We start from the raw sequence: 12,031 nt of genomic DNA, 5'->3' as shown, positions 1-12,031 counted from the left end.
CACAATAATTCAAGATCAGGAGAGCAGACCCCAACTTCAGGCTCTTTTTTCTCCATTTATTTTTTTCCATTCAGGAGCATTCCCACCCCTCAGGAATCATCTCCCTCTCAGGGGAACTGGGGCCACAACGCTCCATTCTCACTCCAGCTCCCACTTCTCTCCTCCAAACCCCTCATTTTCCTCCAGATTTGGACTTTGGGGGCTGCTTTTCCCCATTTTTAGGGGCCTGGGGACATTCCCAAGCATTGGCCCTGAGCCGCTCCCAGAGGGAGGGAATAATCCTCCCCCTCCTCCTCGGGGCTCTCAACCCTCGTTTCTCTCCTCCACAGCACCTTTTTCATCCCAAAGTGGACTCTGGGCACCCCCAGTTCACCTTTCCCCAGATACAGAGTCCAGTGGCAAACCCAAAACTCTTTTCCACCAGATCCCTCATCTCATCTCCTCCCTTTAATCACTGTTTTGGGTGCTGACACCCCACAGTGACCCTGGGGGTTCTGCCACAGCCCAAAGTGGGGGATCACCCACTCCAGGCACTGCTGGAGCCAGGATGGGATCCAGGAACTCAGCACCAGCTTCAAGCTCCAGCTGGGGAGGGCAAGGACCCAGGTGGGACCCTCAGTTTGGGATGGAGACAGGGACTATCCCAGTGGCAGGCTGGAATCATGGAATCTCCTGCTCCACCACCTCTTCCTCCTTCGCTTCCAGAGAATTCCACCTGAAGCACACAAGATCCCAGCTCCGTGACCTCTCCCGGCCTTTCCCAAGCCCCCAACCCAGGGGAACAGTGGTGTGTCTGCCTCCAAGGGCTGATCCACCAGCAGAACTCCCTACGCCGTGTCCCAGCCCTTGTCAGATCAGCCAGGAATCTCCCTCCAGCTCTGCCCCGGGGTCACAAAGGCCAGTGAAGTGGATCTGGGAGGAGAGAGGGGAGGGAGGCTGTAGGCCACAGCTCAGGTAGGCTTCCAGGGATTTCAGCAGCTGCCGTGGCTTCTTTTTGGTGGATAATTCCAGCTCTGGAAAGGTCAGAGGGGGAAAACGTTGAGGGAAGAGGGCCTGCATGGTGTCAAGGCTCCCATACATTAGGTGTCCCGACATTTTCCCTTGGGTAAGGGCATGCTCATGCTTTCCCTGGGATGAGGAAGCACAGGAAGCCCAGTGCCAGCCTCAGCACCCTGAGACTGGAATGCAGGGAAGATGAGGTGAAGATGGAGCCCAGATCCTGATTTCTGAGGGATACATTAGTCCCACTGACAGAAATCCTCTCTGGAATAAGTAATTCATGGACAGGGGCTAAGCATAGCTCCTTGTGAGCCTGGGGAGCAGGGAGTGTCTGCAGCACCACTCACTTTGAGCCACCCTGTCACAGCATCCCTCTGGGGTGGAGAATGGGAAGAAAAACACCCCCCAAAGCACCGGGATAGGGAAAATTTGTGGGAAAACCTCAGTTTGAGGATTAAACCGTGAATGTTTGGATTTTTTGGGCATTACAGGCCTTGGGATGTGCTGAGAACACAGCGGGAGGTGTTTTGAGGTTGCTGTCCAGGGGTTGTCTCCCCAGGGAAAAGTGGGGAAGGAAAACCCAGGAAGACAAACCCTTGAGGAAGAAGCCAGCGTCGGCAATGGTGCCTTGCTGCTGCCTCCAGAGGCGGGAGAGCTGCAGGAAGGCAGCAGCGTACAGGTCGTTCAGCACCCCGATCACCTGCTGCCGCTGGTTGCACTCCCTGCAGAGGGGGAGAGAGCTCAGCCACATCCTGGGAATGGGGAAGGACCCACAGCACAGCTGGAGACTCCAAAACCAACCCCCCTCACCGGGAGAGCCGCTCCTCCTGCAGCGCCTGGATGACAATCCGGGTGATGTTCACGGACATGATGCAGAAGGGAAAATTCTGGAAAACAACCAGAATTGCAGCATTATGGAAGCTCAGATGGAAAACTCTCCTCCCCTCTGGCACCTCCAGCCCTTTGACACCGCATCCATGCATCCACAAATCCGTGGGATGGATCCTTGGGATAACAGCCCTACAGATCCAGGTTTGGATGGACGCTGGGGGTTGAGCCAGTCTTGTACCCATGCTTAAACCTAGACTAAAATCTGGAATTTAGGAACACAGGCTCCACTCACTCCCATTTACCTGTTGCCCAACTCTCCAGCCTGTTTATCCTACTCAAAGCCAGCATCAAATCTCTGAAATCCCATTCCCAACATTAATACAGCCTGGGTCAGGGCTCTTGGGCAGCACCTTCTTCCCCTCACAAGCACAAAGTGGTTCAGCAGCCCCAAAAAAAACTCGGAAGAGAAGGTTTTTGTTCTTCCCTTTCCCAGAGCAGGAATTTCCCTTTGGCAGGGAGGAGGGGGAGGGTCATGCCTGGGTTTCATGCTGGGAGAGCTGGAAAATTTCTCGTGCCAGTGGCAAAGTCCGAGAATCCAGGACAAAGAACAGGATCTGCATCAGCCCCAGCATTCCCGTCCCACGCAGGTCAGTCCCAGGATCCGCACCTGGGAAGGTGAGCGACAGCATGGAGTCACTCCCTGTCACCTTCCCACTTCCATGGGCTGTTTATTCCTGTCACTGCACTTCCAGAGTCCAAGAATCCTGGGGATTCCCTTTCCTGAAGGAAAGCATTCAGGCAGATTCCCTAATGGGGCCATCATCTCGCTCATCTGAGCATTAACTAGCCCCTGCTCCAGCACTCCCATTCCCACACTTTTCCAGGTGCTATCAGCCTTTTTAGGAACATGGTACTGGGATGACCCAGCCAACCAGTCCAGACCTTGTACTGGGGCCAGTTTGGTTTAATTCTTCTATGGAAAAAGGGATTGAGAGTGCCCTTAGGAATTTTGTAGGGATATGGAGAGGTGATCAAAACCTGGGATCAGTTTTGGGGTCCAAGGAGGACATTGAGGAGCTGGAGCATGTCCAAGGGAGGCCAGTGGAGCTGGGTCTGGAGCAGAGGGAGTGGCTGAGGGAGCTGGGATAGAACGGAGTTACTCCAAGGGAGGTTTGAATGGATTTTGGGAATGGCCCTGGGGATCTCCCCAGGCAGAGGGTTGCTCCCTCTCCTACCCTGGAAGCCCAGCTCCTCCCAGTGTGCTCCGTAGCGTGGGCAGCCCAGCCTGGAGCGTGTCAGCTGCTGGTAGATGGTCTGCAGGATCCGCATGTGCACCCGCTCCGAGTCATCCAGGGCACCTGCAGGGAGGGAGCCAACACCCAGCTGGCTGAAAACACTCCTGGGGTCTAAAAAACATCCCTTAGTGCCCCAAGAACACCCCTTGGCCCCAAAAAACACTCCTTGGCACCTAAAAAAACCTCGCATCCTCAAAAAAAAAAACCCTTGTTACCTAAAAATGCCCCTTGACACTGAAAACCCTCAGTAGCCAATCCCATGGCACCCTAAAAATCCCTCTGGTTTCCCAAAAACACCCCTCAGCACCCAAAAGATGCCTCTTGGCACTCAAAAGATCCCAAACTCACCCCTCAATATTCTAAAAAACAGTGCCCAGAAAATGTCCCTCAGTGTCCAAAACCAAACCCACACCGTCCAAAAATGCCATCACCTAAAAACCACAGCCTGGCACCTTAAAAACCCCCTTGGTGCCCAGAAAAGACCACTCAGCCCCCAAACCCACAGGCCCAGGGTTTCCATGTGTGTGCCACCCCCTCACGCCAAGGGACCGGGTGATTCCCATCCCATTTGCCCCTGCACTGAGGGGCAGAAAGGCCATGGAGCCAGAGGGCTCCCACCTGGAGCTGTGTCCATAGGGAGCAGGGATGAGATCCAGCAGGGCACAACCCTGGGGCCACTCACACTGTGCCATGGCCAGCACCAGCTCCTGCTCTCCCCGGAGCTGCGGCCGCAGCTGGGGGTGCCCGCGGAGGCAGCGGAGCAGGGCGGTCAGGATCCCCCGGCGCCCTGGTGTCCGGACCTTCCCCTGCAGGACAAACAGCCCAAACCCATCAGGGAACGAGCCAGAGGCAGGGGGAGGGGGCTGGTGCCCCCAACTCCTACTTCCTACACTCCCAGCAAGGAGCAGGAGCCCGAGCCCGGCCGTACCCGGCTCTCGAAGAGCTCCACGCTCTGGAAGTGCTGCAGCGCCTCAGTGAAGGAAATCGGAGGGAGGGGCACGCCTGAGGTGCCCCCCAACCCTGCAGGGAGGCAGGGAGTGGGTAAGACTTCCACTTACCCCTGACTCACCCCCGAATCATCCCTGATTCCAGGAGACTGAAGGTGTGGGGAACAAGGGGAAAATGGAACCTCCCACCCCTCCATCACAAATAACACCCCCAGCTTCTCCCCCACCCATCCTGCCCTCCAGGACACAACTCCTTTCCCTTTTCCTGGACCTTTCCAGTTGCCAGGTCTCTGTCAGTCCCAGTACCTGACTGGATCACTTCCAGAGCCTCCCATTCCTCCTGGGCCTGGCGCTGCTCCTCGCTGATCCCTGCCCGAGGGAAGAGGTACAGGAGTCAGATCTGGGTGGCAGACATGGAGTGGGGGGGTTTCCTCCCTTCCCCCAAAACCCCTCAGTACACCCTGGGGCTGTATTTCCTCTTTTCCAAGGAAAATCCCAACTGGAGCCACCTGGGGAACCACAGGGTTTATCTTGCATTAATTTGGGGAATAATCTGACACCAGACAGATTTGACTGAGACAATCCCCCAGCTTGTTCCCTGGGGTCCCTCTGAGCCCCGCAGCTGACTTTCCCACCAGGAAACACCACGACTGATCCAAGGGAAGCAGGAAAAGCTCACCAGGCTCTGGGGGCTGCCCTGCTCCAAGCACCAGCTCCTGCAGGACACCTTCCTGTCCCTGAGCTGGAATCTGAGGGGGACAGAGGGAACAGTGTTACCCCCCACGACAGACCCCAAACACCCCGAATTCCAAGGTTTTCCCCCAGGTAACAACCCCTGTGCGCCGTGGGAAGGTGGCTCAGGCCCCTTCAGGGGGGTCTGTACCCTCAGGATGATTTTATGTGGTTGTAGGGGTAGAAATGGAGCAATGTGGGGAAGTGGGGGTCTGTAACCCTGAGGTGGGGGGGTCCCGCGGGTGTGGGCTGGGGGGGCTCCGGCCGGACAGAGACTTGCCGGGGGGACAAGGCGCTGCTGCCGCTCCTCCGGCTGCTCCCGCGGCCGCTCCGAGCCCCCGGCGCCGTCCATGGCCTGCGGGACAGGAGGGGATCAGGCGGTGGTGGGAATGGGACTGACACCCCTAGAACCACCCCAGGTCCTCAGGAATCCCTTCCGGGCCACTCAGGACTCTCCCATCCCTGGAAAGCCTCCTGCAGCCCTCAGCACTTCCACCCTTCAGGAGCCGTTCCCAGGCTCCCTTCAGCCGCTCGGGAATCCCCCGGTCCCTGAGCAGCCTCCCAACCCCTGAGCAGCCTCGTGCTGCCCTCAGCAGCCCCCAGGCTCTGAGTGCCCCCCAACCTCTCAGGAGCCCGTTCCAGCCCCCGCTCAGCCCACCGGACCCCTCAGACACCTCAGGCTCCCCCCGCCCCAGGCCGCCGCACTGCCCACCCGCGGCCGCGCTGCACGCCGGGAGCTGCAGTCCGCACCGCCGCCCGCTAGGGACGGGACACGGGACTACAGCTCCCGGCGTGCACCGCGCGACGCGGGGACGGAGGCACGCGAGGGTCAGTACCAAGTGAGGGGCGGGGGGGGCCCGATGGGAGGGGCGAAATTCGGGGGAGGGACCCAGAGAGGGGCTCGGGGCGTTCGGGGTCTGCAGCGGGGCGACCACTCCCGGTGCCCAGTGCCCAGTGCCACTACCAGCTATCAGTACCAGCTCCCATTATCCCAGTGCCAGCTCCTGGTGCCCAGTGGCAGCTCTCACTGTACAGTCCCAGCTCCCAGTGTCCAGGACCAGCTCCCGGTGCCCAATCCCACTTCCCAGTCCCAGCTCCCGGTGCCCGTTTCCTGTTTCCTGTTCCCGGCTCTCAGAATCGCAGTTCCCGCCCCCAGTGCCCAGTGCCAGCCCCCGTGCCCCCGCCCTGCCCGGAGTCCGTGTCCCCGCTGTTCCCGTTCTGGCTCCGCGGGGCACAGCGGGGCTCCCGGACGGCGCAGCACCATGTGGCTGCAGGCGCTCTTCTTCCTCGCCCCCCTTCTCCTCCTCCTCCTCCTCCTCCTCCTTGTCCTGCTCCCCCTCCTCTCCCTCCTGCTCCCGCGGGTCCCGGCCAGTCGCAACCCGTTCTCCACCGACAGCCGCCGCTCGCCCGCCCCGCTCGTCACCGACAAGGCTGTGCGCAGGACCGTGGTCAAGACAGGTACGGGACCCCCGGATTAAACCCCGGGGTGCCATCAACAGCATTGCCCCCAGGGTGGGATCATCTGCCGGGACAGCACCACCCCCGGGGTGTCACTGATCCCCCCGGGATGGCACTGTCCCCCAGTCACCCCGCGGTGCCACCCGCTCACCGAGGTTCTGGGGGTCCCCCATGCCGTGGGGCTCCCCCTTGCTCTCCCTGCAGTGTTCTCGGCAGAGAAGGTGCCCCAGGGGCTCGATGCCATCGTGGTGGGCAGCGGCATTGGTGGCCTGGCAGCCGCGGCTCTGCTGGCCAAGGCGGGCTGGCGTGTGCTGGTGCTGGAACAGCACGGGAAGCTGGGGGGCTGCTCCCACACCTTCACTGAGAAGGGCTTTGAGTTTGACACTGGTATGATTCGGGGCCCCAGATTCCCCCCAGATCCAAGGGAGGGGCTTGGGATACCCCCAGGGTGGGAATTGCACCCCTTGGGGTGAGGACCGGGGCTCCCCCCCCCACACTTCGCATTAGACAAACCATTTTCCTGCTCTTCACCCCAAAATCCTCTGGGTGTAGGATACCAAAGCCCCCAAAATTCCCATATCCAGCCCCTGTGTAATTCCCAGCATGGGGGATGTTACCTCAGGACACATCTTGCTGGCAAACTTCTTGTGGCAGGACAAATTCTGGCTCTGCATGTCCCTGAATCTCCAGGATTAATTATTTACAGCAGAGATGAATAGTTAAGTGTAACAAAATTCCGAAATTCCCAGCTGAAAACACTGTGGTCAGCGCCATTCACCCCAGTTGGGAGGCCGGTGTATCCCAGATTTTCCCTTTCCCTCCCACATGGAGCTGATGGGATGGGAGTGGATAAATAAGAGGGTTTGATACGTTCTGGGGTGAGAAAATAAAAAAGGGTGAAAATAAAGGAAAAAAGAGGAAAATAAAGGAAAAAAAAATGTCTATTTTAGGGATCCACTATGTGGGGCAGATGCAGGAGGGCTCCCTGATGCGGTTCCTGATGGACCAGCTGACAGATGGGCAGCTGGAGTGGGCCCCTCTCCCAGCCACCTACGATGCCGTGGTTTTGGGGGACCCCCAGGGTGCTGGAAAGACCTTCCACATCCATTCTGGGAAGAGGGAATATTTCCGGAGGCTGAAGGAGCAGTTCCCTGGGGAGGCAGCGGCCATCGATGAGTTCCAGCAGTTGGTGAAGGTAGAGGCACATCTGGGTGGAATAAAACAAGGGGAGTCACACAGGGGGGAACCCCCCTGGCACCTGGGTACTGGGCACCCCCAGGGAGTGAAGCATCACTCCAAAGCATTGGGAAACACAAAATCGCCTCTTTCTGCCGCAAAAATGCAGCGTCACGGTGTCACGAGGAAGATTTCTTTCAGAAAGAAGTTCTTCAAGGAGTTGGGGCAGAGTTCTTTAAAGAAGTTTATTTAAAGAACCATTTGTTTAGGGAGCTTTTGGGGGAGTCTTTTGGGAGGACCTTTTTGGAGGAGTTTTGGTGGGGAAGCTTTTTTGAGGAAGATTTTTTTTTTAAGGGAGGTTTTTTTTTGAGGGAGCTAATACTCCCAGCTCCCCAGGATGCCTAGCAGTGAATTTAAGGGGAAAAAATGCTTTGGAGCATCATCAGGGCATTTCTGAGCCCCTGGGCCTGCGCAGTGAGCCCCAGGCTCTCCCTGCAGAGCACTGGCCGCGGGGTTGTGCTGCTGGGGATCCTAAAGATGCTCCCACGGTTCCTGGCTGGGCTCCTGATCCGCTCCAGGCTGCTCCCACGCCTCTGCTCCTTCTCCCACCTGGCCTCACGCAGCCTCAAGGAGGTGGTGGATGGTCTCACCCCCAACCCTGAGCTCCGGGCTGTCCTCAGCTACCTCTTCCCCACCTACGGTAGGTGACCAGGAGCCCCTGGGATGATGTTAAACCCTTTAGAAGCAGAAAAAAGGTAAGAACCCCTTTTTTCACATGCTTTTGGAAGGTTTGCAGGGACACTACGGTGGATGCTTCGCCAGCATCCTTGCCCTCAGGTCACTGGCAGGTGACGTGGCCCCATTGTTCATCTCTTTCCCTCTGCATTCTTCATCTTCCCCATGGGGTGACGTGGTTCCTGCAGAAGGGAAGGTTCCTGAGCCTCCCTGTTCCCTCCATCCCATCACCTGGGTTTTTACTCACAGCCCCCCATGGCTTGGTCAGGTTCCTGATCACAGGCTTTGCCATGGGACACCCACACCCGACGTCCTCCCTTCTCCTCCAGGTTTCTCACCTTCCTCTCGGTGGCATGTCCAGGGTGTTCCTCATCCTAAAATAGTTAGGATGGGCTCCAAACCCAAGATTTGCCCAAACCCACCTGGGCTGCCCCTTTTCCCAGGTGTACTCCCCTCCCAGGCCAGCTTCTCCATGCACAGCATCCTGGTGAACCACTTCCTCCACGGCGCCTGGTACCCCAAGGGTGGGGCTGGGGAAATCGCCTTCCACACCATTCCCGTGATCCGCAAGGCCGGAGGCAATGTGTTTGGGAAGGCACCGGTGCAGAGGATCCTGCTGGACCCCCAGGGCAGAGCCTGTGGTGAGCACCAGCCTGGGATGGGGTGAGGAGCTGCTCCCCTAGGTGAGATTCCTTTTACCAGCACCTCATTCTTCTCCCTCTGGGTTTTCCCTCCCAGGTGTGAGTGTCAAAAAAGGCCAAGATCTGGTGGATATCTTCGCTCCCGTGATCATTTCGGATGCCGGGATCTTCAACACCTACGAGAGGCTGCTGCCGGCGGAGGCTCGGGCTCTGCCAGGTCCCGCGTCAGCTCTGGTTACGGAGCACGGGGTTACAGCGTTAATCCCGTCCTGAGCCTCATCAGAAAGCGGATTTATCAATTAACATTGGCAAACCCCCCGTTGCTCCTGTGCCACAGCCCTCCAAACCCAGCCCTGGCCACTCACTTCTTCACGGGGGTTTTATTAAACTTAGATTAATTGGCCCAAATTGGCTGTAGTTTGCAAAGTCCTGGTTTGGTGCAAGGATTCCCTGAAAAACTCGGTGCAGGGATTAGTTGATTAGAAAATTAGTTGAAGCTGATGGAACGTCCACTTAATGCTGGATTGCCAGAAAATCTTCTGGAAGGGGCAAGGATGGGAGGGGAATGGTTGGGTAGAAGGGGACGGAGGTGCTTGGGAAGGGGCACAGTTAGGATGGGTCACAGCTGGGTGGTTGTGTGGGTGGGAAGGGTCAGGGTTTGGTGGGAAAGGACCAGGATTGGAGAAACCACTTCTTTGTGGCTGAGGACCCTAAAAAAACCTGATTTCCCCCAGGAAAGACTAGTTCCAATTCCCCCTTTTCCCTCCACACTGCAGAGATCCAGTGCCAGCTCCGCACGGTGAGCCACGGTGAGGGCGGTTTCACCGTCTTCGTTGGCCTCAGCGGCTCGAGGGAAGAGCTGGGGCTGGAACCCACCAACTACTTCATGTTCCAAGGGGATGACCTGGATGGGATGTAGGTTTGGCTTCACCTTGGATGTGCTTGTTGAGCGTAAGGAGATGAATTCCTGGGCAGTGAGTCAGAGAATGGGGATTGGGCTGTAAGGAGGATTCAGGGGAAGGTGTGCAGTGAACCCCAGGCCTTTCCCCTCATGCAGGATGAAGCGCTACCTGGGCTCGTCCAGAGAAGAAGCTGCCAACAACATCCCTTTCCTCTTTGTCACCTCACCATCAGCCAAGGACCCCACCTGGGAAATGAGGCACCCAGGTAAGGCTGACACCCAGCCACAAATGCTTGTGAGGGGCTTCAAAACTCTTGTTGGGGTTTGGTGATCCCAAACAAGGAGTTTCTGCTCAGCTTTCCATGATCAAAGCTGCTGAGCACAGGGCTCATGGACACAGTCTTTGGATGAAGGACACGGAACCCCAAAGATCAGGGGACATCTCCTGAGTTTGGCTGGGGAGGGTTTGGGGCAGTGACAGGGTGGGATGAGGGTGGGCAGAGGGACAAGCACCCCAGCCTTGTCCTCCTGCAGGTAAATCCACACTGGCCATCGTCACCTTCGCCAGGTACGAGTGGTTCAAGGAGTGGAAGGACAAACAGGTCCACAAGCGGGGGGATGACTATGAGGACCTGAAGAAGACTTTTGTGGATGCCATCATGCAGACTGTCTTCAAGCTTTACCCTCGCATCGAGGGCCGGGTGAGGAAACACAGGGTTCAGGGGTCCTGCAGCTCCTCTCTGGGTCCCCTCTACCTGCCAAGGACCACGGAGTCATGGGATGGTTTGGGTTGGAAAAGGCCTTAGAGCTCATCCAGTTCCACCCCGTCATGATCAGGGACACCTTCCACTACACCAGGCTGCTCCAAACCCCATCCAACCTGGGCAGACCTGGATGACCATCCCAGGATGATCATCCAGAACCATCCTGGGATGAAAACTGGCCAGAACCACCACCCCAGGCTCTGCGAGGAAACCCAGCCCAGCCCAAACCCCCCGCCCCAGGTTCCTGCAATGCCCCCCCATCCCTGCAGGTCGAGTACCTCTCGGCTGGGACTCCCCTCACCAACCAGCACTACATCGCCAGTCCCCACGGGGAGCTGTACGGCGCCAGCCACGGCATCCCGCGCCTGCAGGCCGAAGCCATTGCTGCTGTGCGGGCAGACACGGCTGTGCCCAACCTCTACCTGACAGGTGACGGGGCCAGCAGCGTCCTCAGAGGAGGACAGCTCTGGGGGAGCGGGATGTGGGGGGAGAAAACCTTCCATGCTGAAATGGAATAAAGGGCAGTGGAATGATGCCTGGAAAAGCAGAGTTCCATGGTCCCAAGGGGAGGAGATACGGGCTGTGCTCCTCCAGCTCTGGGAGGTGTCTCCTTGTCCAGTGCACGATGGGGCAGGATGAGCCCCTTTTTCTGCTGGAGACAAGGAGAGCTCAGGCAGGGAGAGGGGGCTGTGGGTCCAGACCCCAGGGATGGTGTAAGGGCAGCTGCAAGGTGGGGAAGGTGATGCCCAAAACACCGCTGGTGGTTGATGGGGATGGAGTGGGGAGAGAGGGCTGCTCACAGCGGGACCCATCTGCTGCTCCCTCCTTTCAGGGCAGGATTTGTGCCTGGGGGGGTTCATGGGAGCCCTGCAAGGAGCCATCATCTGCGCCAGCACCATCCTCAAGCGCAACCTCTATGTGGATGTGGCGTGGCTGAAGATGCGCTTGCAGGCCAGCAGCTCCAAGAAGGGAGATTAAAGCCCAGCACCCCAGCACCAGGGATCCCTGCTCCCCATCACATCACCCCCACCTCACTCAGCAGTCACACACCTGTAGCAGACCCGTCTCTATTTGCAGCTGAGGGATTTCAGTCCAGGAAGATGCTGTTCCCATTCCCAGAGAGATTGTGCTGGACCTCACCCCCACCAAAACAATGCATCCCCTTCCACCATCATGTCTAGCGCTGGTCCCTGGCCACGAAGGGACTCGTGCTCCCTCCCCAAGGCATTGCTGGCACAAACACTCTCTCCAAACATTCTCTGTCTGCTGGTAAAACCTTGGGAGCAGGATGAAAGTCCTCTCCAGATGGGAAGGGAAGCACTTGAGACTGGAAGAAATAAAACAGTGATAATGATCCTGAGATTTGTGCCTCATGATGGCTCAGTGGTTGTGCAGGAGAAAAGAAGGGGAAGGGAAAGCAGAATGGGAAGTGGAACAGGAAGGGAAAGGGGAAGGGATATTGTTCATTGTTGTGAACGTGTTGCTGGGGGTTTGTCCTGCACCAGACAGGTTTTGGGGAGGAATAATGGCAGAACAGACAGAAACTGAGAAC

General features: G+C 57.7%; 2 protein-coding genes across 4 annotated transcripts; one reads left to right on the top strand and one right to left on the bottom strand.

Moving 5' to 3' along the window:
- Positions 1-35: 35 nt before the first annotated feature.
- Positions 36-5,952, bottom strand: ELMOD3 (ELMO domain containing 3). 3 transcript variants are annotated; one of them, XM_033519420.1, is made up of 11 exons: positions 5,833-5,952; positions 5,085-5,159; positions 4,752-4,821; positions 4,379-4,441; positions 4,054-4,145; positions 3,808-3,931; positions 3,066-3,188; positions 2,367-2,497; positions 1,810-1,886; positions 1,594-1,721; positions 36-1,013 (listed from the first exon to the last, which is right to left on the bottom strand). In XM_033519420.1, exons 2-11 carry the CDS (start codon positions 5,154-5,156, stop codon positions 850-852), a joined length of 1,044 nt encoding a protein of 347 aa, XP_033375311.1. In that variant the 5' UTR covers positions 5,157-5,159; positions 5,833-5,952; the 3' UTR covers positions 36-849. The 3 variants fall into 3 exon arrangements, with proteins under 3 accessions (XP_033375311.1, XP_033375309.1, XP_033375310.1); XM_033519418.1 differs by having other exon boundaries at positions 5,782-5,945; XM_033519419.1 differs by lacking the exon at positions 5,833-5,952 and adding an exon at positions 5,517-5,546.
- On the top strand, positions 5,953-11,839 carry RETSAT (retinol saturase). Its single transcript, XM_015648739.3, has 11 exons — positions 5,953-6,262; positions 6,467-6,649; positions 7,213-7,457; positions 7,937-8,138; positions 8,617-8,814; positions 8,912-9,031; positions 9,591-9,729; positions 9,872-9,981; positions 10,250-10,416; positions 10,749-10,908; positions 11,312-11,839. The coding sequence occupies exons 1-11, from the start codon at positions 6,067-6,069 to the stop codon at positions 11,455-11,457; spliced, it is 1,866 nt and encodes a 621-aa protein (XP_015504225.1). The 5' UTR covers positions 5,953-6,066; the 3' UTR covers positions 11,458-11,839.
- The last annotated feature ends 192 nt before the right edge of the window (positions 11,840-12,031 follow it).

The sequence above is a fragment of the Parus major genome, chromosome 22 (genome assembly GCF_001522545.3).
Source record: "Parus major isolate Abel chromosome 22, Parus_major1.1, whole genome shotgun sequence".
In the NCBI taxonomy this organism is placed as follows: domain Eukaryota; kingdom Metazoa; phylum Chordata; class Aves; order Passeriformes; family Paridae; genus Parus; species Parus major.
This window is presented reverse-complemented; position numbering and strand designations above follow the sequence as displayed.

Excerpts from the sequence above, each read along its gene's own strand:
- ELMOD3 (XM_033519420.1), bottom strand. The coding sequence starts at position 5,156 with ATGGACGGCGCCGGGGGCTCGGAGCGGCCGCGGGAGCAGCCGGAGGAG. Across the intron at positions 3,189-3,807 it reads GGTGCTGGCCATGGCACAGT|GTGCCCTGGATGACTCGGAG; the intron begins GTGAGTGGCCCC and ends CCCTCCCTGCAG. Across the intron at positions 1,722-1,809 it reads CAGGAGGAGCGGCTCTCCCG|GGAGTGCAACCAGCGGCAGC; the intron begins GTGAGGGGGGTT and ends CCCCCTCTGCAG.
- RETSAT (XM_015648739.3), top strand. The coding sequence starts at position 6,067 with ATGTGGCTGCAGGCGCTCTTCTTCCTCGCCCCCCTTCTCCTCCTCCTC. Across the intron at positions 8,139-8,616 it reads CTACCTCTTCCCCACCTACG|GTGTACTCCCCTCCCAGGCC; the intron begins GTAGGTGACCAG and ends CCCTTTTCCCAG. Across the intron at positions 10,417-10,748 it reads ACCCTCGCATCGAGGGCCGG|GTCGAGTACCTCTCGGCTGG; the intron begins GTGAGGAAACAC and ends CCATCCCTGCAG.